Genomic DNA, 23,675 nt, shown 5'->3' with positions numbered 1-23,675 from the left:
CAGAGCCTAGCAGAGAGCCTTGCCTGGCAAATGCAGACTGATTGCTGAGGAAGACTGTGTGTCATGTAATGAGATGCTCCTGTGGATCAAATTATGTGAAAGCTTCTGCAAATAATTTTTCATTCTCACTTGGCAAATACACTCTCTGAGATCAGTTACTTCCTTTCAGGTGGCAAAATATGTCCCTTCTTAAATTCTCCTTTTCCCCTATCACTCAGAACAGTATGTGTTCCAGAGGTTTTGAAATGTCAGACAGTTGAATAAATACTCTCATTTTCAATGCGAATGAATCACAATGAGTGTTATGATACACGATAAAGAATTTATTTGTTCTCACTGTCTCAGAGTTTGGCAAAATAACTCAGATCCTGGTTTTCTTGAACTTGCAAAAAATGTCATTCCCCAGAGTTCAGAGACCTTCAGAGAACTGAGGCCAGCTTCAGTGCAGGTCCAGTTCATATGTGCTTCTGCTTGGAGCCAGCTGCCTATAACTGTTATAGGGCTGGCTTGGTCAAAAGTTATATTAATACATACGGTTTGAGTTTTTTCCCTACTATGTGAAAGTCTAATCGAAGAATTGCTAAAAAACTCAGAAGGTGATAGTAAACTCTCCTGGAGCAACCTTTATGTAGGGGCTCATGTCATTGACTGTGGCTGATTGTAGCTCTTTCAGCAACTCCATGATATAGTTCAGAAACATGTGGTAGTTTTGACTGGACAGGTCAATCAATCTTTTAGACTCAGAGATGAATTTTTCACAGTAATCAGAGAGCTGGTCTGAAAACTCCTGTAGTTTATATGTGAACTGCTGGTGGTAATCAGAAATGATTTCCTTCACTGCAACAGCCCAGCTTTTAATTACTTCCTGAGCACTGGTAGAAAGCTCTGTAATCTTCTCTTTCCCCCTTCCCTCTGCGTTGGCAAGGATGCTAAGATACTCCTGCAAACTTTTCTGTATCAATGGTTCAATCTGACTTGAGAGTTGGGAAGCAAAATCAGTAGCACCAACAATGTATTTGGAATGGAAGTCCTTAAGGACATCTACTAGGTTCTTGATCAGGTTGATGATCTTTTCTTCAAATTCATAATATTTCACTGTCCAGCCAACCGTAGTTGGATCAAAATATTCTTGGTGAAGAGCCTGCACGTACTGAAGGAGCTGCTGTAATTCTTGAGAAGCTACCTGAAGTTTGTTTTGGATTAGTTCATTAAACTCAACAAAGTTATAGCCTAGGTTTTCTTTCAGGAATCTAAAAACAAATGAAATGTATATGTCGGAGATTGTATTGATATTCTGTAGGGTTTGATTAATGAAATCAGTCAATTTCTTCTCCTTGAAGCGTTTAAGTTCACTTTCTATCTCTTGGAAAATGTCTTGTAGAGACCTCTGAAGATCACTTAGCATCTCTGTCATCATGGTAGATTGGAGGTAACTAAGTGCCTTTTGGATCTCTTGTGAGAAAAATAGAAACGTTTTCATACACTCCAAGACCATATCTATTAGTTGATTGCACATTGATGTAAAAGAAAATTTATTGTTTAGGTCCTTGTATAACTCAGACTCCTCCATCAGGTATAGTAAATAGGAAAACAGTATATGTAATCCTTTATGGATATTTGAATGTACCTGGGACAGTCGCTTCGCTATTTCCTGTATGACTACAGTGCAGAGCTCATCTGCAGTGTAGTTTCTGGCTCTTCCTGGGAGCTGAAATCTGGTTACATTCAGGAGATCAATGAGCAAGTCAGTCGCATGCTTGACTGTCACGCTGTATCTCTGAGTAACTCCTATTAAGCTGTCTGACACCTTCTTCTGGAGTCTCTGGAAGCCACTGCGGTCCTCCTGAGCCAACAGTTCCTGGTACAGACTCTGGGCCTTGTCCTTCCACTGCAGGTAGGTTTCAGTGGTGCCTCTGGCCATCCTTTGGAGCTCCATGTCCACTTCATCAATCTGCCTCATGGCCCCTTGATATACCTGATCAGCGCTGTCCTGTAGGCCTCTCCTCAGTTTTAAAGAAGCATCTTTCAGATCAAGTCCCGTGTACTCCTGGTGGTACTTGTTGACATAGTCATAAAGGGCTCCCGTGGCCCTGGGCACACTGTCTTTGAGCGAGCTTAGCAATTCGGACACAGCTCCTTCTTCCCAGTTAGCTTTGATCTGAATTTCATCATCCAATTCCAGGACCCTCAACTCAGTTTTGAATATGTTGAGTATTTTATCTGGAGAGGCCTATGACCAGCAGAAAAGGACGAAAAGAACATGTTTTCAATTATCCTGATTACATAATACACTACATTAAAACTTCATTAGCAATTAAAAGTAAAGATCAGAGGATCTTTCATATTCTGATGGAGATTTATCTTTCACATGTCATATCTTTCATATGTGTTTGTCTTATGGTTAAGCAAATACACTTGTTAATTCCTCTTTAACACATGCCCCAGAAAGGATAAAATTATGTACGGCATTTGCACAGTGACATTTAACATCAAGGCTTTTTCTAGGACTGAAGATTGGAAGAGGAGGTGCAAGTGGAGGAAGAGGGAGGAGGAGGATAGAGAGAATGGGGAGAAAAAAAAACAGGAAAACACTAATTCAGAGAAAGAAGATGTAACAAAAATGAAAAATGTCCAGGGTCCATCTAGGAGAGACCTAGAAAACCAATATCAGGTGCCATCCATCCTCCAAGCCTATGACAAAGTTTAATAATAGAAACTGATTATTTCTTCTTCTCTACTAATGGCATCTTTGATTTGGCCCCAGCAGAACTTGTATGGTAGGTGAGAGGAATTTGGCATATCTCACTTAACAATCCTATCATGGGGAAGAATTTTGAAGCCTCAAATACTCCAGATGCCCCAATCTGAAAAATGTACTCAGCATATGGCAGAGTTTGTCCATGATTTAGGTGATGAGGCAAAACTCTCATCTTTCTAGAATGACCCAAATGTAATAAAATAATAATGGTAATAGGAAGTCATATGTGCATTTCATACAATCAATAAAATACTCCTAACACTTTCTGGAGAATAGTTCCTCAGAAGAGAAGTTTAACCAGTTAATTGCTTGTATTTTACCTGGTTTTGGAAAGCCCAGGTAATACTTTGCATGGGCTTCAGTTTATTTGCCCATATTCTATGTTAGCTCTTGATATATGTAAACCACTAGACAGGACTCACCTGGGGGCGGTAGTAGAGGTTCCATCCCAATACGGTATCGCTAATGTTTTTCACGTCGATGACCACAGTGCCTATGGCTGGGGAGGCTACTGATGAGGAGAAGTGGTTCTCATTTTCTTGGTAGTGCAGACGGACATCAGTTAATGTTGGGCTGGTGATGTTAAGGTCAACCTTTCCATTCCAGTACCTGAAAGCAAAAAAACCCCAACCCCCCCAGGAAACAGATGGGCCATCACAAAAAGGAGGTGGAGATGGCAGACACCACAATGACTAGAAAAAAGATGAAATTAAAAGTTCCCTACCCAAGTCCTTGATATTTGCCATCTTCTTCATATTCTGCACTGAAGTCACGGTGTGCAAAGGATGCGTTAGTCTTACACACTAACATGCCACCTTCGATTTTGTGTGTTCCTACAACTGTATGGGACAGATTTTATATTTCATTTGATTAGTAACTGCAGGATATAAATATTTTCCTTGTGAAAACAGAGAATTCTATCTTAACTATATGTCTTATATGTTTGCAACATGCAGTCCTCATTTGAAAAAAAAAAAAGAAGGAGACCTTATTCATCCTAAAATGATTACAGAAACACCTATTTTCTCTGAAACTATTTTTGTAGAATGTCAGTAGGTTTTCAACAGGATGGTTTTCACACATGGAGTATAAATGTATCTCCTTCCTGCCTCTTTTAAATTTTCCTATAGATAGCAGCTTTGCCTCAAGTCCTATCTAAATACATAATGATTTATTTACAACTCTCTTTGAAGAAATGCAGCACGTGCAGAGGGTGGGGGAGCTTCCCTGGTGGCTCAGTGGTAAAGAATCCACCTGCCAATGCAGGAACCATGGGTTCGATCCCTGACCTGGGAAGATCCCACATGGCAAGGAGCAACTAAGCCTGTGTACTACAACATTTGAGCCTGTGCTCGAGAGCCCAGGAACTGCAACAACTGAAGCACAGGCTCTGCAACAAGAGAAGCCATGGCAATGAGAAGCCCACGCACCACAACTAGAGAGTACCCCTCACTCGCCACAACTACAGAAAACTCCATGTAGCAACGAAGACCCAGCACAGCCAAATATAAATAAAGTCTTTAAAAAAAAAAAAAAAAAAGAAATACATCCTGGGGGTGGGGGGTGGGGTGGGGAGTCAGGAAATTTCCTTACCATTTAGGTCATATTCCAGGAACTGAATGGTTGAGCTGCATGTGGAATCAAGGAATGTTTCAACATGATCTCCTTTGTTTTTCAAGCCAGCACTCCAAGTGGTGTTATACAAGGGCGAGGCCACCTCAAAACGCGCGGTCAGTGTTCCAAAGGAAGGAACGAGAATTCCAGCAGGTACAGAGAACTTCATGGAAGGAATCTCAAGAGTCTGCTCAGGCATGGTGATGGTCGGCAGCTCAGAGTCTGCGATGTTACTGGCCACTGTGTTTAGATCCAGAACAGTGCTGCCAACTGAAATACTTTTGGGAAGGGTGAATTGGGACACAGTCAACTGAGATGCAGGCACAGTTATCTCAAAAAAGGGAACAGAGGAGGCTTCTGGTTTAGAGTATTGTATTAACACATCAACTCGGGGGAATTTTACTTTGGGTAGAGTTGATACGTTGAAGGTCAATGGAAGAGTACTTAGCTTCTTGTAGATTTTTATTTCACTAAGGTCAAGTGTGTAGGATGGAACCTGAAGATCTGTAAAGGGGACTTGGAATGTAGGTGTGACATGAACGGAATTTTGATTATTTCGTTTCAGTCCAGGAATAATGAATTTATCATTCAATTCTTGCACGGGGATAGAAACAAGATAACCATTGGGGTTTTTGGTATATATGAGGGCAGTTGCAGCACGGAGATACTGTTTCCTATTAAGGCTGGTGGTGACATTCAGCTTTAGGAGGTCCCATAAGCTTTTGTCATAAACCGGTAGGACAGTATCTTTGAGGAACCGTAGGTACCCTTCTAAGGAGACTGCCATGTCAAAGCGAGCCACTTCTTGGTCATTAGAGAGCTGTATATTGTTCTGGAGAGACCCAGAATGAACCTGGACCTCACTGTTCCAGCTGATTTTCTGGTTCTCAGTGTTAACATTCAAGGAGACTTCCTGGCCAAGGAAATTGATTTTAAGGAGGGAACTGGGCTGATGTGCACGGACCTGAACGAGGGCTGATATTTTCCACAGGGAGAGCTCCAGGGTGGCTTTGCTTGTATGCTCTCCAGATGTTAAAATGAGGCCCCCTAGCTCTAAATGGCTTTTCATATTTTGTTCCCAGATGGTATATATGCGTTGGAGTGTGGCTTCTCCAGCAAAATTTTCTTTTACTTTGAGGTCCCAGAGACCATCTGCTTTGGAGTCTCCTTGCAGTGTCACAGAAGATCTGGTGCCCTTGGAATTCAAGTAAGTGCTGGCTTCACTGGCAAGAGACCCTGAATATCCCCATGAACCAAAAGAACCCTCAACACCTCCTTTGGTAGATGACTCAATGGAAAAGTAAGAGGTGAAGCTTTCTAAGGTGAGCTTGTGGGTAACTGCTCCCGTAGCAGCAGAGAGCAGTTTGGGGGAATTGAAATTATACTTTAATTCAATGGCTGAAGAGACAGTAGGTTTTGACTTGGTATTCCCATGAAGCTCTTGCTTGAAACTCATTTTCAAAATTGGAATTTGGACCCTTGCCGTTGTTGTCACTGATGCATCCATATTTTTCTTGGTGAAACTAACGGTACTGTCATGATTGCCCTCCACAAATCTGTTACTCAGGGACAAAGCGGTGGCTAACTTTAGTCCTCTTTTCCTCGTCAAACTTGAGGTGCCCTCTAATTTGTACTGCAGTGCATCCATGACAGAAGACGATGAAGTAAGAAAATGAGCGACAATATCTGACTGGTTATACAGACCAACATTGGTATTCAGTGTGATGACGCTCGATTTAAAGGAAAAATCATAGGTAATATTGCCCAGGGCTGGAATTAAAATTTTGTTTATGGTACTCAATACCTTGAACTCTGGAAGAGAAAGCTCAGAAAGTTCCTTAGGGACACGAAGGGCCGGCAGCTCTAAGAAGGGCAGGGCTAACGTGTATGAGGGTACGGAGATGCCAGAACCCAGGACAGTGATGCTGGGGGTGCTGATCTCTCTGGGGATCATATACTCAAATGTTAACATCTTCACTGTGAAGGGAGACACTTCAATGTTGGCAACTGGAATAGTGTATCCAGGAATTTTATAGATCTTGGGTTGCTGGTTAAGGGATTTTTCAACTTTGTACTTATCAAATGTAGTTTTTGCTTCATTATAGGATTTGATAAAAAAATCTAGTGCCTGGTTTCTGACTGTCTCGAAAAGCCTGGAGAAGGAATTGATGTTACGATGGATAAGAGCGTAGAAGGCATCCAGAGGAACTGGGATGGAGTGCTTGTCTTTGTTTTTCTTATACTGAGCCCTTACACTTAAATCAAAAGATTGCTTTGTTGTTTTCAAGAAATCCTTCAAGCCTGTCTTTTTCCATAAGGAGATTTCTTTTATCTGGGGAGTTGTGAGCTTTGTGTAAGGTAGAGTCATTTCAGGGATTGTTAAAGGAATGTTTAAGAAATCCAGGTTGGCTTCTCCATTTATTCCTATGTGGGCTTCGATGCTTTTCTCATTGTTGCCAGCAGAGAAATTTTGATGGTACTTATATTGATTGAACCTGCCACTTGCTTGCCAACTGGCTTGCTGGGTACTAGGACTCAGAAACAGTGCATAATTATTCAGAAAGTCTATCTTCCCTGTCAGTTTTAATGGAAAGCTAACTCTCAAGTTCCCTTCATTGTTTGTGGATGCAGTCATCTCATATGGCTGTGCTGAAAAGAAAAGAGAATTTCTCAAAGTTCCAACAACTTTCCCATTTAAATGAGCATCATGGTTGCCAGTTATCTCCGCCTTCCCCTCTTGAAGCAGTGCCAGGCCTTTAGCAGTTAGAACACTGCGACCCACATGCTGACATTCAGCTTGTGACTGGATTTCAAACTTAGAGAAGTTGAGGAATCGAGACTCATACAGTATTTTTTGGTTTACTCTTAGGTGTTTGCTGTTGATCTTATTAGACAATCTGAAGGAAGTGATGGACTCCTCCACAGTAAAGCTGCTTTGGGATTCATGTGTTCCCTCATCTGAGAATTCGTGGCAGGCCAATTTCCAGGATGCTCTTCCAGAAGAAGTCCATGCTATGTGTCCAGCTTCCAACAGGGTCTTGAGGTCACTGTGCAGGTCAGCCTGGCTGGAGAAGTCCAGCTGGGGGATGTTCAATTTGTGGAAGTACTTTGTGTTGCTGTCTAGGGTAAGTTGATTATTTATGTTGATGAGCACACTGCTACTGAGCTCCAGTGTATTTTTTTCTGTGTGTATACCTGCCACTGTGTTTGACTTTCCCTCGATAGCATTTCCAACCCAGAGCACCTCACTCTCATGCTCTGTCTTCAGGTACTTGCTGGAGAACCTCACAGATTCCTTCAGAACCAGTGGATTAATTGTAGGGTCCAAAAGTTGTGCTTTTGCTTGAAAATCAAAATTGAGCACTTCTAATCTGGATGCTCCTTTGGCGGTGATGGAAGCCTCGATCTCCGCCTGGTTTGCCAAAGCTGTTGCATTCTGAATGTCAGCATTTGCATCTAATGTGAAAAAAGGAGACTGGATTTTCAGAATGCTGTACAGCTTGCCAAAAGCAGGTACTTCAATTGTATGTGAGATATGGGGAAGCTGGAATTCTGGGATGTGAAGGTCAGAAACTTGAAAATCTGTAAGGTTGAGATTCGGGATGACAAATTCTGGAATAGTGATTTCGGGTAAATGGAAGTCTGGCACAGTGATTCCAGCAAGAATGGTATCCACCCCACTCAGATCCCCCAGGTACACTTCCGGGACTGGCCACTGCAGCTCACTGTTCAGCATCTGGTCAATGGTTCTGACGATCTTTATTTTTATTTCTACGAAGTCAATTGTAAAGGAAGGGATGTGGAGGGTATTAAGGATGGTAAATTCTGGTGTGGAAAAGCTGGACGGGATTTTCACATCCTTCAGTGTTTTGAAGTTGATCTGAAAGGATGGGATCCTCAGATCTGTCAGGGGAACGATGAAGTCAGGAGTCTGGTATGTAGCCTCCTGAAGGGCACGGAGACCGATTTTGAAGGCAGGTATGGTCCCAAAGGTGGTCTGGATTTCAGGAACAGTGAACCCTTGTTCTACTAACGTTTTCAGGTTTTCAGCCCAGTCTTGGATCGAATACTGTTCTGCAAAGTCAGTAAGGTTCTTAGCAGCAAGAGCCCACCAGTCAGAAATGTAGGTGACGAGTGTGTTGTAGACCTGGCCCACTAGGAATAGGTACCGCTGGAGTTCCTGCCGTACATCCATTTGATATACTCGGTCTCGAAAATCTTCCAGGGTCTCCTGAAACTTTGCTTTCATGTAAGTTACAGATGTTGAACTTAGAGCCTCCTGTAACCAATCCAAGACTAAGGTGATTTTGGTGGCCTTTAGGTTTTCCAGATAGGTTGAGACCACAATCCTAGCATCCTCTACAAGCAGTCTGAGTGCCTTTGCTTTCTGTGGGAGTTCCAGGGCCTGAATTTCATCATTGATTCGCTGAGTCACTTCATGAATTTTGTTATTGGTTTCATCTACAAACTGGTGGTAATCAAATGACCTTAATTTTTTTACCAACATGTCAAGGAATCTGTTTACTTCTTCAAGGAATTGATTAAAAGACAATGCTTCAAGCTGCTTGAGAGCATTGTCGGTAAGCCCAATCAATTTTTCAACAATTTCTGCCATCTTGACTTGCTGTAGGACACTGCTTAGCTTCTGAACAGTCTCCTGCAGCTTATATTGTTGGGCCAACTGCACTGATTTATCCATTAAAGCCTGGATGTGTTGATCTATTTTATACATCTTAATGAACTCATGGACCATGACTCTGAAAGCATTGATTTCCTCAGTTACTTTAAAACCTTCAGAAAGACTTGTAACACGGTATTTGACATGCTCAATAATTTCCTTTATTCTTTGAAATGGGATTGTAGTTCTCAACCGATCTAAAAGCACTCTGACGTCAACAGCTTCAACCTGCTGTTTGAACATTTCAGCAAGGTGATGGATGTCTACAGTCTGAATCTGTACCTTGAGCTGTTGCAATTTTTCTTGTATCTGGATTCTGATTTGATACTTAGTATCCATATTTTGAATCCAAGATGCAGTACTACTTCCAATTTTGTTAAAATCAAAATTTTCAATAAAAAAATACAGATCACGGATTTTTTTTACTAAATTGACACGGATATGATAATGTTCATCAAGAATTTTCAATTTTTCAATGATTTGATCAATAATCTTAGCAATAGTTGTCTTAAAATCATGCAAATCATAATTATCTTCAATATACTGATCAAATTGTATCACATATGTTTGCAGCTGAGACAGTTTTTCATTAAGGTTGATTTTGGCATTGTCTAATACAATTTGCAGGTCATTTTCTGTCATTCTATGATTTTCTGTGAAAGCAGTTAGTTTCTCCTTGGCACTCAAAACTTGTCTCTCCCAATTGAACGTGCTCAGATAATCACTAACTTGCTGTGAGAGTCTGTCCAAGGCTGCTATGTATTTCCTCATGTGTTTATCAATATGGGTGCGCTTCAATTCTTTCTGTACAGCCTCCAGTGCACCTATGACTACGACCCGAGTCTTCTCAAAATATTTTGGCAGGAATTTAAAGAATGGGAGATGGATGGCGTGAGCATTTTGGTTCTTATCATATTTTACAGAAGCAACAAGAGTGAATTCTTGGGGCTGGCCAACAGAATCTCTCATCTCGAAAGTGTCAATGACATTGATGGACTCTCTGAGTACAAGTGGCACTGCAATAGGGAAGTCCAGCACAGTGAGGTCAGCCAGGGCTCGTCCACTGAGCTCAACACCAACTTTGTCTCTTGTGTTGTAAGCACTGAAGTCCTGGCTGTATTCATTTTGGTTCAACCGGGTCCTGAGTTTCCAGTCGCCTGTCTGCTCGGCCAGAGTGAGTAGGGCACTGACTTTGTGATCAAGAGCAGTGGTGATGCTCCTCTTGGACATGAGACGGTGACTTGTGGATCCTCTGTAGTCATGGGAGAAAGTAAAGGCCAGAGGTTCAGCTTTCAACAGGAATTTGCTGTACAGCTGCCCCGTGTGTTGTCCCCAGAGAACCAGCTCCCCATTGCCATTTGTATGTGTGTCGATGGTCATTGTAAATGGGGCCACTGCAGAGTGGAATGAATTGCTGAAATGCAGGGAGTCTGAGTTGTAGTTTGTACTGATGTCCACAGTTGAAGCAAGCCCAGCAATGTTCGTGTTGAGCCGATGGCTAAACTCTATTCCCTGTACCTTAGCTACAGTGTCTGCTTTATAGCTTGCAGATAAGTCAGCATAAGAAAGAGTGTAGATGTGTTTTATTTCATCATTTTGGTAGGCTGCTTTTATGGTCCCACCCACATTCAGCTTCAGAGGTTCTAGCCTTAATTTTCCATTGTTGGTCATATCCAGAGCATTGAATTTCAAGTCACTGTTTAAAGTAGTTACCAGGGAATAGGGCTCTAACTGTAGATTAAAATTTTGCTTATAAAACTTGTCAGAGCTATAAATGTTGTCAAGTTTGGAAGAGAAGTCCAGTGAGAACCCTACAACGTTCAAATTGTTTGTGTAGTCAAGTTTCATTTCATTATATGAACCCATTATGTCATTTGAAAGCTTGAGTCCTTCCTGGTTGATTTTGAAGTGGAAGATGTTTTTGCTGTCGACACCCAGAATCATGGCCTGATAAGCACTTCCCAGTGACACCTCTGTGGGGGCAGCTTTTCCATCTACACTGAATTTCGCATGGTGTTCTCGAAAGCGGCCGTTTGATGTTAATTTCAGAGATGCCCCAGAGAGGCTGACTGCTGCGTTGAGTTCATTCTCCAGCACCAGGGGACTATACTTCAAGCTGGTTGTCGCACTGGTGGACATTCCGTCCCGGGCAATCCTGAGTGTTGCCTTGTGAGCGCCACTATTAATCTTGTCAGTGCCCAAGATATCAGCATTTAACTCAAGGCCGTGAGAATTTAGAGATCCAGAAAGCAGGGTGAAGAACCTCAGTGACTTGTAATCAGCCTGATACTCAGAACGGAGCAATGCATTCTGCTTAGAGAAGGTCAGATCTACTTTGTTTGAAGTGGCAAAGTCCTCATACTTCCCGTTGGTGTCAGATTTCAGGGTCAGCTCATAGTTCTCATATTTCAGGGAAGCAGTATTTTTCACGAGGCCATCTTGCAGATCCGAGGTGGAGGTAATGGAGACAGTGCCATCATCGTACCTTCCTGTTATCTGATTGGTGCCCTGGACGTAGGAGGAGTTAAACCTCAGGTTGGATTCTCCAGTGAGCTGGCCCGTGGCAGGATCTCTCTGATAAGACAGGTCATATGCGCCTTTAACATAGAATGCAGAGGCTTTGAACTGTCCGTCAATCTTGACTTCCTTGACGTACAAATGCTCTTTCTTCTTTGAGTCCAAATGGACTGACGCAGAAATCTGTGGGCCCCAGGCACTGGATGCGTCAAATGTTAGCAGACCTTCTGAGGCTGGACTGTTTCCCCTTTTCTCTACGTGACTGAATTTGACATTTGAATCCAGAAATTTGTGGTGTAGAGACCCATCACCTGATAAGGTGAGTGTATTCCTGTGGTCATACGCTGTTTTTCCAGATCCTAGCATAAAAATCAAAACACACTAATTAAATGAAGTCATGCATCTCCAGAACAATTTCTATGCTGAAAGGCTCTCAGTAATAAAGTCCCACTGGTCTGGGTCAGTTGTGCCACAGTGTCCTCTATCTGTAGTGTGAGCATAAAATCTGACGGCAAAAGGCCTTCCTCCCAGAAGCCCTCCCTAACTACCACAGACCTTGCTGGGTTTCCCTTTCAAGTGCCTCCACTTTATACCTAGACGGTATCACAGCATCTTTCACACTGAAATCTAACTGCTAGTTTATCTGTTCATTTTCTCTCTTACTGCCTAGTAGGATACTTGATACATATGTGTTTAATAAATATTTCCAAAAGAAGAGAGGCAGGGAGGGAAAAAGGTAAGAAAGAAAAAGTATAGGGTTCCCTATTTGCAGGGCAGCAGTGGATACACAGACATAGAGACCAGACTTATGAACAAGGTGGTGGAGCGGGAGGAAGGAGAGGGTAGGATATATGGAGAGAGTAACATGGAAACATATACATTACCATATGTAAAACAGACAGCTAATGGGAATTTGCTGTATGACTCAGGGAACTCAAACTGGGGCTCTGTAACAACCTGGAGGGGAGGGGTGGGAAGGGAGGTGGGAGGGAGATTCAAGAGGGAGGGGACATAGGCATACCTATGGCTAATTCATGTCGATGTTTGGCAGAAACCAACACAATATTGGAAAGTAATTATCCTTCAATTAAAAATAATAATAATAAAAAAAGAACAGGGTTCCAAGTAGCAAGAAAAGTATCTGTAAGGAAGTTTTTCCCTTCCTAGAGGAGGTTCTCCCACTGGGACATGCAGCGAAGCTGTTCTGTGACCCTCCCCGCGAGCATGGCTCACCTTGTACGTGGTAGGAGAGCAGGTCAACCACAGAATCTGCCTTCACGTGGTACTGAGCCTGAAGGCTCCAGTGGTCTGTGCTGGTGTTGCCCCCAGTATAGGAGGCAGACCAGTTGTACAAGTTGCTGTAGATACTTGTGGAGAGGTCTAGCACACCCAAGAGGGGCAGCCGCAGTGGATACAAGTTGGGGATGGTAAAAGTGGGGATTTGGAACTCTTGCGATGGCAGGTGGAATCCCAGAGGCTGGAAGTTGAGGGCTGGAGTCTGAATCGTCTTGAACATCTTTAGATCTTCGGAGGATTTGCCACCAAAAGGCAATGGGATCTCAATTTCCATACTGTTTTTGTTCAAGGTGTATTTGATCCGACCGTCACTGAAATAAAGAGCAAAGACAGTGCCCACAGTCAGACGGCAAGAACTTTGCTGCCTCCTGACCTTCCAAACAATAGTGCAGGTGTCCCACTGTCAATCCAGTACCGCACGTTGCTCATGCTCTTCCCAAGGCCTGGAGTCCTTGGTCTTAATCCTTACCTATCAAACACTCAGATTCATTCAAATCCCTTCCAAGAGCTGCGTCCTTATGACTACCATCCGTCTAAGTCATAGTTGTGTGGGCTAGGTTGCTTCAGTCTTGTCTGACCCTTTGCGACCCTGTGGACCGCCAGGCTCCTCTGTCCATGGGATTTTTCCAGGCAAGAACGCTGGAGTGGGTTGCATGCCGTCCTCCAGAGAATCGTCCCAACCCAGCGATAGAACTGGAGTCTCTTACAGCGCGTGCATTGGCAGGCAGGTTCTTTACCACTAGCACCACCTGGAAGCCCAAGTCATCGTTTTTCTTGTTCTTACAGTGACATAATCACTTACCTCCAAAAGCGTTTCATAACCTTGAAACATCTTAGGGACAGACTACTAGAATCTCCTAATTACTTGCTTAGGATTCTTTTTGTTAACTGGGTTGGTGTTCACATTCTGACCTCATATTTACTAATGCAAAAACGCCATAGCATTTATGCTACAGTTACTAATGTCTTTAAATTGCTCACATCACTTCCATTAAAAATGTAAATTGAAAAAAAGCCTAGATCATGCTAAGTAAAATCTTCCATTTACGTCTCATAGTTCAAGAAATTTTTCTGGTTCATTTTTTCACCTTTTCAAGAAGAGGTTGTCTGGGATGTGGAAGTCTGGCAATTCCATTTTCTGGAGGCACAACTCTTGCAGGCCATTGAGTTGATCTTGTATATTCTGGGCATAAGGAAGACTCCTCGATGTCTCCTGGAGCCAGGTGCTTGCTGCCTACAAAATAACGGGAGTTTTAAAAGCAGTGGGTGTGGACAGGCATCAAACACAATTCACATTAGGTGATAATCCAAATTTGACAGCTCTATCATTAAGCAGGATGATATACTCAAAGTTAAAATATAAATCATAAAAATTATTTAATTTTGGTTGGCAGTAATTCATCTCTTTCTGTATTTTATAAAAGGAATGCATAGCATAGTCAACCCTCTAGCCAGTATCCTGTAGTTCCCTGTGATGTCTTAGGCACAGGTAACTCTTCTGCTTAGTATTCATTTGGTATTTAAAACATACAGCCTTGTATAAATGGGTAACTAGGCACATGTTAAGGGCTTCCCTGGTGGCTCAGTGGTAAAGAACCTGCCTGCCAATGCAGAAGAAGCAAGTTCAATCCCTGGGTCAGGAAGATCCCCTGGAGTTGGCAACCCACTCCAGTATTCTTTCCTGGGAAATCCCATGGACAGAAGAGCCTGGTGGGCTATAGTACATGGGGTTGCAAAACAGATGGACAAAACTTAGCACCTAAACAACAACCGTGTACATGTCAATGCTTCTTTTTCTCCCCAGGAATTCCCTGGGGGTGGGAAGCATACCTTCTCCATCTTTGGATATTCTCTTTCACCTAATATAGGGTTGACTATGTAATTATCACTGTGTATTTATTGACTGGCTGACATGTACTCACAGCAACTAATTTGGAACCCATGTGCCGAAAAGTCAGGTCTGTCTGAGGAACTCGGCGATCCAGGAGAATATTGGCATATGTATGCAAGCTTTTAGGAAAACCAGAGAGATCCACAGGGAAATTGGAAGTTGCTTTTTTAGTATCCACATTGGTGCCTGTGTTCCATTCAAATTCAATCTTATCTCCATCTGAAAACACACATGGGAAATAGCTGTCAAGAGCACCAGGTCAGTCCCGACCTATGGCCGTCAGCACTGCCCTCAAGTACACGGAGCTCTTCTTGGGTGTGGTCACGTAGGAGGGATATACACACCATAACGCCACGCCACCTTCTTGGATATTGTTGAGCCGTAAGCCGTGGCAGAGGAGTCCATCTGAAGGAGCAGTTTTGAGGGAGACCAGAGGCTGAGAATCTCACTTCTGGCTTCCGCTTGCAAACGGGGTATGGAAATCACACCTTTGATTTTGCCTTCTTCCCTCCTGTCATAGCTATTGAAAAAGAAAAGGTCAACATCAATGATACCATTCATTCCAAGGAGATACACAGGATGAAACACGGGTTCTATTTGTGGTGATACATGAGTGGCTCAAAGAAGTGACCAGAGATTAAACTCCTCAACTTCTAAAGCTAACTCAGCACAAATTCAGGACTTTCCAGGGAGGTAGGAGAGAGGTTTTCAAAAACTGAATCCTGCTCTACCCTTTACTGTCTCTGCTGTCTTGGCCAAATTATTTAACCCCTCTGAGCTGCCATTCCCTCATCTATAAAACAGAGAAACTCATACCTACCTTGCAGTTTATCACGTGAGATAATTAAAGTACCCAGCACAGTGCCTTATGAATAGTAATACCAATGAATGGCAGGCAGGTCCAACCAGACATGATCAGAGAGTCAGAATGATGAGGGTTCTATCTGTCCCTTGCACTGTGGACTGTGGGTACCCCTGGCCTGGTCAGCTTTAAAGATGAAAAGGAAAAAAGGGCAGAGCCAGGAAGATCCACAGCTCTGGCCAGACCCCCCAGAGAGTTCCTTACCTTATGTGGCCAGTGAGGGTGACCTCAGTGATTTTCTTGTTCTGAAAGTCCAGGGTGAGCTTGTAAGACTTCTTTTCCTTAGAATGTTCATAATTAACTTTGAGGACTGTCCCAAGGTCAACGTCAAAATCTGGAATGTGGAGTTCACTGGACAAGGTCTTACTCTGCCGGTTGTATCTAAACAGCAGAGTAGCCTCGGTCTGCTTCACACCTGGGAGAGTGTACAAGAGTCAAGATGCCTATTCATCAGCTCCGTATAGGAAGAAAAGAGAACAAGGCAGAGAAACCTCCAGAACTTAAAGCACTCAACTGAGGACACAGTTCAAGGATTTTACCTTAAATTTTTAAGTCTAGGGTACCTGGACATGTGTTCAGTTTGTAAATATTTACTGATTACTTATCATGGGCGAGACACTGCTCTTGGCACTGGGATTCCCAGTCCTCATGGAGCTGACATTCCAGTGGGAGGTGTACAGACAATAAGCAAGTACATTGTGTCCGGTGGTAATAAATGTTAAGATAAAAAGTAAAACTGGATAAGATGATAAAGGACAGACAAACATAGAAGAGGTGCTGTTTCATGCGTGGTGGCCAGAGAAGCTCTGATAAGAGGATATGTGGGCAGAGGCTTGAATGAAGAGAGAGGGTGAGGGACTTCCCTGGTGGTCCATTGGCTAAGATTCCAAGCTCCCAGTATAGGAGACCTAGGTTGCATCCCTGGTCAGGGAACTAGATCCCACATGCCACAACTTGGAGTTCACATGCGGCAGCTAAAGATCTTGCATGCCGCAGCTAAGACCTGGCACAGCCAAATGAATAAATGAAAGTGAGAAAGATGCTGAGCCAGGCTGTATCCTACGGGGAGAGCAGTCCAGGCAGAAGAAATCAGAAGCGCAAAGGGCCTGACATGGGGAACGTTTAGCATGTTCAGGGATCAGTAAAGGCTTGGCTCTGTCAGGCACGCATCTCTATGTGAGCATCTGCCTATGACATCCTTCCTGGTGCCCTGCCTTCCTCTCTCCCAGCTCCTCCCTTCTTTGTCACAAGATTTCCAGGTTTCCTTCAGTTCACAGGTTTACCCATTTTACAACTCTTGTAAAATTGTTAAATGACATTTTTTTTTCATACATATCCCCTGTGAGCACCCCCTTTCCTGGGGGTTTTGTTTTCCTTTTGTTTTTAATCTTGTGACTTACTGTTCCTGCATAAATAATCATCCACAGTGAATATCTCAGTTTCTCCTAAAACCTAAAACCTGCTTCTCCACTGGCCTTTTCCATCTCAGGACATGGCAACCCTGATCTTCATCTGCTCAGGCCAAAATTTTGAGTTGTCCTGAGAGCCTTTTTTCTTTTACACTGAATATCCATTGTATCAGGCAAATTCTGTCCGCCTAGCCCTCAAAATATGGCCAGAATCCAACCACATTTGCCACCACCAATCCAATCCAACGCACCACCATCTCTGGCCTGGATTATTGTGACAGGCTGCACCCTGGTTTCTCTGCCCTTGTCCTTCTAAAGTCTTTGCTCAGCATAAACGCAAATCAAATAGTTGCTTCTTCAAAAGTAAACAAATGGGACATCATCAAACTTAGAGGCACAGCAAAGGAAATCATAAACAAAATGGAAAGAAGACCTACAGACTAGGAGAAAATATTTGCAAACCACAAAGAGCTTAATTTCCAAACTATACAAACAGCTTATACAGCTCAACATCAAAAAGCAAACAACCCAATCAAAAAATGGGTAGAAGACCTAAATAGACATTTCTCTAAAGAAGAGATAGAGATGGCCAAGAGGCATTTGCGAAGATGCTCAGCATCACTAATTATTCAGTTCAGTTCAGTTGCTCAGTTGTGTCCGACTCTTTGTGACACCATGAATTGCAGCACGCCAAGCCTCCCTGTCCATCACCAACTCCCGGAGTTCACTCAAACTCATGTCCATCGAGTCGGTGATGCCATCCAGCTATCTCATCCTCTGTTGTCCCCTTCTCCTCCTGCCCCCAGTCCCTCCCAGCATCAGAGTCTTTTCCAATGAGTCAACTCTTCGCATCAGGTGGCCAAAGTACCGGAGTTTCAGCTTTAGCATCAGTCCTTCCAATGAACACCCAGGACTGATCTGCTTTAGAATGGACTGGTTGGATCTCCTTGCAGTCCAAGGGACTCTCAAGAGTCTTCTCCAACACCACAGTTAAAAATCATCAATTCTTCAGTGCTCAGCTTTCTTCACAGTCCAACTCTCACATCCATACATGACCACTGGAAAAACCATAGCCTTGACTAGACAAACCTTTGTTGGCAAAGTAATGTCTATGCTTTTTAATATCATTAATTATTACAGAAACACAAATCAAAACTACAGTGAGGTATCACCTCACATTGGTCAGAATGGTCATTATCAAGAAGTCTAAAAATAATAAATGCTGGATAGGATATGGAGAAAAGAGAACCCTTCTACTGTGTTGATGGGGCTGTAAATTGGTGCAGCCACTATGGAGAACAGTATGGAGGTTCCCTAAAAAACTAAAAACTATAAACATATGATGTAGCAATCCCACTCTTGGGCATATACCCAAATTAGACAAAAAAACCTAATTTGAAAAGACAGATGAACCCCAATGTTCACAGCAGCACTATTTACAATAGTGAAGACATGAAAGAAACCTAAATGTCCACCAGCAGATGAATGGATAAAGAAGATCTGGTATACACATACAATGGAATACTGCTGCTAAGTCGCTTCAGTTGTGTCTGACTCTGTGTGACCCCATAGACGGCAGCCCACCAGGCTCCCCCATCCCTGGGATTCTCCAGGCAAGAACACTGGAGTGGGTTGCCATTTCCTTCTCTGATGTATGAAAGTGAAAAGTGAAAGTGAAGTCGCTCAGTCGTGTCCGACTCTTAGCGACCTCATGGACTGCAGCCTACCAGGCTCCTCTGTCCATGGGATTTTCCAGGCAAGAGTACTGGAGTGGGGTGCCATTGCCTTCTCCGACAATGGAATACTACCCTGTCATAAAAAAGAATAAAACATTGCTATATGCAGAAACATGGATGGACCTAGGGATTATTGTTCTAACTGAAATAAGTCAAACAAAGCAAAACAAATATTATATTATATCACTAACATGTGGGATCTAAAAAATGATACAAATGAATTTACTGATAAAACAGACTCACAGAAAACAAACTTATGGCTACCAAAGGGCAAGGGGGGTGGATGGGTAAATTAAGACTTTGAGATCAACAGATACACACTATTATATATAAAAGAGATTAAAAAAGGACCTACTGTATACTGTGTACAGGGAACTATAGTCCATATCTTATAATAATGTATAATGGAAAAGAATCTGAAAAAGTATATATATATATATATATATAACCAAATCACTTTGCTATATACCTGAAAGTAACACATTTTAAATCAAGTATACTTCAATTTTAAAATAGTAGCTTACTTCACTCATTGTAAAAACTAACATCCTTACACAGCCTACATGACCATCCTTCGCCCTGCCCCTATTTCTCTGAGTTCATCTTCTACAGTTTTCCTCCCTGATCTCTGCTTCAACCATAGCGACTTCCTTCCTTTTCCTCAAACAGAGGCCATACACTTGCCCCAGGACCTTTGCACCAGCTGGGCCCTCAGTCTGTAACACTCTTTACATGTGCATTATCCCCTTACCTCTTTCAGGCCTCTTGTTTATGCTCCCTTTACCAGTGAGAGCTTCTCTTTTCAATCCAAATGGCACTGGCTTCCCCCATCCTTTGTCCTGGCTGTCACTCCTGACATCCCCTAGGCCCCTTTGTGCTCTATTCTTCCCAGCACTAATCTGACCTTCTGAATATTTACTTGTTTGGTTGTTTACTATAAACTCCACAAAAGACAGTGACTTTATCTCTGTTTACTGTTCTGTCTTCAGCTCTTAGATCAGGCCTGACACTTAACCAGCACTCAGTAACTATTTGTTAAATACATTAAATGAAATGCGTTCTCCTTGTGAGTCCTGGACTTGAGACTGAGGGCAGAGATGGAGGGGCCCTTTTCTGGATACTTGCCTTCAGTCTGAGTTACAAGCTTCAGCATGTCCACCAAGGCTTCATCATCTCTCCGCAGTTCATAGAATGCCTTGGCAGAATACTGTTCCACTTCTCCTGTGGGTTTCAATTCCAGTTCAAATCTAAAGATGTTACAATGCATGTGATGCATAATGTTAGAGCCTTCGTGATGATAATAACATTGCCAAAACAACTCGGCCTCAACTGCAACAAAAATCTGGTCCTTATTTAACCCTGTCACTTGTCCTTAACTAATGATGATCTTTAAGGTCTCTTCATTTCCTCCAACAGCCCAAGGCAAGGGCAAATCCCAGGATGCCTGGGGTTTTTGGACCAGCAGGGGTTGGCTGGTTAAGTCAGCAAAGCTGAGAATAAGGAGTGGGAAGTGAAGTGAAAGTCACTCCGTCATGTCTGACTCTGCGACTCCATGGACTAAAAGATCCATGGAATTCTCCAGGCCAGAATGCTGGAGTGGGTAGCCTTTGCCTTCTCCAGGGGATCTTCCCAACCCAGGGATTGAAACTAGGTCTCCCACATTGCTGGCGGATTCTTTACCAGCTGAGCCACAAGGGAAGCCATGGGGTGGGAGTGGCTTCAAGAAAGACCTTGCCCGTGTGTCGGGAGGTAACGGAAACATGGATACTGAACTGGGAGCAAATCAGCATATGTCTATGATCTCCTCTAATGCATAAGGGAGAAAGAGGGGGCGCCATCTGCAAACAGATGCTTTTAAAGGAGTGATTCTCAGTGGCAGTGGGTACAGTTTCCTTGAGGGAGTTTGATAAAATTTCCTCTGTTTATTTTTGGAGCTAAGATCTCCCTAGGGGTTATGACACCTCACCTTCCAATACTGCCCTCTCCTCCCCACCTATGGAGATGCCAAAACCTAGCCACAAAGGTTAGGTAGGTACCGTTCTGGTGTGTAGGGCAGAGGACCACAGTTCTAAATAACCAAGGCACAGAGCAAGTTCCTGAGGCTGGTGACATAGCAACACAGCACGCAGCATTCTTCCTTGGCCCTGCTTGCACATGAACGGTCAGTCATGTCCAACTCTGTGTTGCCCGTCAGGCTCCTCGGTCCATGGGATTTCCCAGACAGGAATACTGGAGTGGGTTGTCATTTTCTTCTCCAGTGGATCTTCCCCACCCAGGGATGGAACCCATGCCTGTTGTGTCTCCCGCACTGGCAGGTAGATTCTTTATCACTAGCACCACATGGGAAGCCCTGCTAGGTGGTCATAATCTAGGAGGTGAGCGGATGCTGGGCAGAGACACTGAACATTTCTGACCTGGTGTCCCCAGTCAGCGGGTAGTAGGAGGAAGAGTCTGTGGAGCTGGCATTGGAGTAAGCACCCGTGATGCAATAGTTCAGGCCAATGAAGAAAGGCTTGCAAGTTGACCAGGACTGCCTGTTCTCAATGAGAGGTGGGATCGCTTCTGTTTTGGTGGTAGAGACCAAATGCAATGTGTTACTAGTGAAAGAAGGAAAAAAAAACCTAGTTATTTTCAAGTCATTGAAATGAACATCACTGATTCTCCCAATGTAAATGCCCCCTTACCCTGGCCCCTATCTTCCCTCTGTTCATATCCACCTCAAATTCTTTGATTTACTCAGAAACACAGAACTGTAAGAAGAACATCAATAAGGTGAACAACCCTGTGACTCTTAACATTTCCCAAAACAATGTGCACTAAGACATTGCACTAAGTTGGTCACATTTCCTATCTGTAGTTTCCATGACAGTAGGAATTAAGAGTCTCCCTTTACAGATGAAAGAGACTCAAGAGAGGTCAGTAACGGACACTGGGACCCGACCTCACGGCTGCCCCTTCCTTCCTAAAGTGCAGATAAAAGGTGTCCAATGTGTTTTTCACCTGAAATCCCTCCCCACTAGTTTTTCTCCACCAGCACTAAACATACTCAAGTCTCTTTTCCCACTGTGTACACACACTCCACACCCCTTTCCTGCCCTTCTAGCCCCCTCTTGTCTCCCTCACAATCAAGAAATCTGTCTGCCTCTGTAGTCACCATTTTCATTCAACACCCTTCTCCTGAACAGGGGACTGACGGCCACCCTCCTGGTGCTTCTGAACTGCCTTCATCAGCATCTCCAGTCACCTCCAATGGACATTTTTCGGCTTTGTCTTCTTTGATCTCTTGGAAGCATTCAGTAGAGTTGCTTACTAATGGCCAGATTAAGACTTTAGAGTCTGAACTAGATCTGAAAATATCTGGTATCCTCCTCCCCAGTATGCTCTTAAAAAATTAGTAAGTGCAAGAATATTTCATAATGTCCTGATTCCACCTAAGGATGGTCTCTTTGATATATCACATTCTTTTCTCAGGGCTGTTTTCTCATTTTAGGGGTGTGCTGAGACCAACCTTTGCTGGTGGGCTGGAATCCTAAGTGCCAGTGATGCCCTGTCTGTGGGGTGATCCACCCCTGTAGCTGCTCCTGGGCTTCTATGACCGTATATGGCTTCGGTCACCCCTTATCACTCTTTGCTGTGTGTGCCTCTTCCTTTTACATGTGTATATTCTATCTGTTCTTGTCCTAGTCTCTCATGCCTTACTCTACATGAATCACTGTTTGATTTCAACAACCTCTATGTGCCAGTGATGCCCAGATATGTATTTATAGTTCAGACATTTGCACTGAGCTCAGACCCATGGATCTGACGACAGCTGGGTATTCTCAGTCTCCCAGGACTTCCAAGCCAGTGTGCTGAAAATGGCATTTGTCCTTATCCCCCTCACCAACTGCTTTGCTTCTTTAGTCTCTATTTCAATGACGAGCACCCCTGACTCCTCCTGACTCCTTCTTTTTCCTCACCCCGCCCCGTCCACTCCACTCCCTGCATCCAGTCGATCACCAAGTTTCCACCTCCTAAGGATTTCTGGGGTCAGTTCATTGCTCTGTCTGCCTGCCCTCATCAGGTGTGGCACTACCATCTCCCCCAGCATGGGGTTGTAACCAGTCTCCTGACTCATCTTTCTGCTCTGGCCATGCCTCTTCTCGACCCATCTCCTACTCCAGAGTCAGAGTTTTCTAAAACACCAACCTTACTTCATTTACACACCCACTTTCAACCCTTTTGCCTTCAGAAGAGCCCACACTCCTGAAGATGGCTCACAAGGCTGACCCCTGCCAGCCTCTCACATCCTCTTTCATTGTATTTCCCATGCACTTGACCACATGGAACTTTTCTTGTAGTTCCTGGAACCACATTTTTCCTTCAGGTCACTGCACGTGCTTTTCTCTTTGCCTGGGAGCATTCATTTTTTTCTCTTTTGTCTGGGTAACTCCCACACGGCTTCCAGGGATCAGCTGAAGTGTGGCTCTCTTTCCCTAACTGCCACAGGCTCCACAATACACAACGTCATGGTCCTCTCCTGCTTCTTCTAACTCAGCCTTCACTTGACAGTCCCCTCTTATCTCACTATATTTGAACTGATAAATTAATGTGTCCTTATATAACAGTTATATTGTGGAGGCAGAAAGAGAATGAGAGTAAAATGGTCTCCGTTTGTCTTATATTTGATAACACTCTTGCAAAGCATTCAGGGGGTTAGAGTTCAGTGAACATAATAATTATTAATTAAAAAGTGTCCAAAATATGGAAACACTGAGGTAAATCCATGTTTGAGGATTATATTTACCATGGAGCTCTCAATAGGAGGTCGCCTCCCACAGTCAGTAGATTGGGACTTTTATGCTTTATGTACTGAACTTGCCATTGTAGATCAGTATGACTTTGGTATTTTTCTTGGGAAAAATGTTCATTTCC

At 43.4% G+C, this 23,675-nt stretch overlaps 1 protein-coding gene across 2 annotated transcripts in view; it reads right to left on the bottom strand.

The window, feature by feature from the left end:
• Window positions 1-302: 302 nt before the first annotated feature.
• The window catches only part of APOB (apolipoprotein B), a 41,890-nt gene continuing 18,517 nt past the window's right edge, over window positions 303-23,675 (bottom strand). Inside the window, exons 19-29 of one of the 2 annotated variants that reach the window (XM_044926208.2) lie at window positions 21,176-21,361; window positions 19,887-20,008; window positions 15,821-16,031; window positions 15,099-15,274; window positions 14,786-14,973; window positions 13,952-14,097; window positions 12,801-13,174; window positions 4,352-11,926; window positions 3,483-3,597; window positions 3,181-3,367; window positions 303-2,230 (exon numbers count right to left, since the gene is read on the bottom strand). In XM_044926208.2, the coding sequence (XP_044782143.2) occupies window positions 590-2,230; window positions 3,181-3,367; window positions 3,483-3,597; window positions 4,352-11,926; window positions 12,801-13,174; window positions 13,952-14,097; window positions 14,786-14,973; window positions 15,099-15,274; window positions 15,821-16,031; window positions 19,887-20,008; window positions 21,176-21,361 (10,921 nt within the window). In that variant the 3' untranslated portion in view covers window positions 303-589. The remainder of the gene's footprint in view (window positions 2,231-3,180; window positions 3,368-3,482; window positions 3,598-4,351; window positions 11,927-12,800; window positions 13,175-13,951; window positions 14,098-14,785; window positions 14,974-15,098; window positions 15,275-15,820; window positions 16,032-19,886; window positions 20,009-21,175; window positions 21,362-23,675) is intronic. The other variant, XM_006076041.4, reaches the window with a different exon arrangement.

This window comes from Bubalus bubalis, chromosome 12, assembly GCF_019923935.1.
Source record: "Bubalus bubalis isolate 160015118507 breed Murrah chromosome 12, NDDB_SH_1, whole genome shotgun sequence".
Taxonomy (NCBI): domain Eukaryota; kingdom Metazoa; phylum Chordata; class Mammalia; order Artiodactyla; family Bovidae; genus Bubalus; species Bubalus bubalis.
Note: the sequence above shows the minus strand (reverse complement) of the source record. Positions and strands in the feature narration are given on the sequence as shown.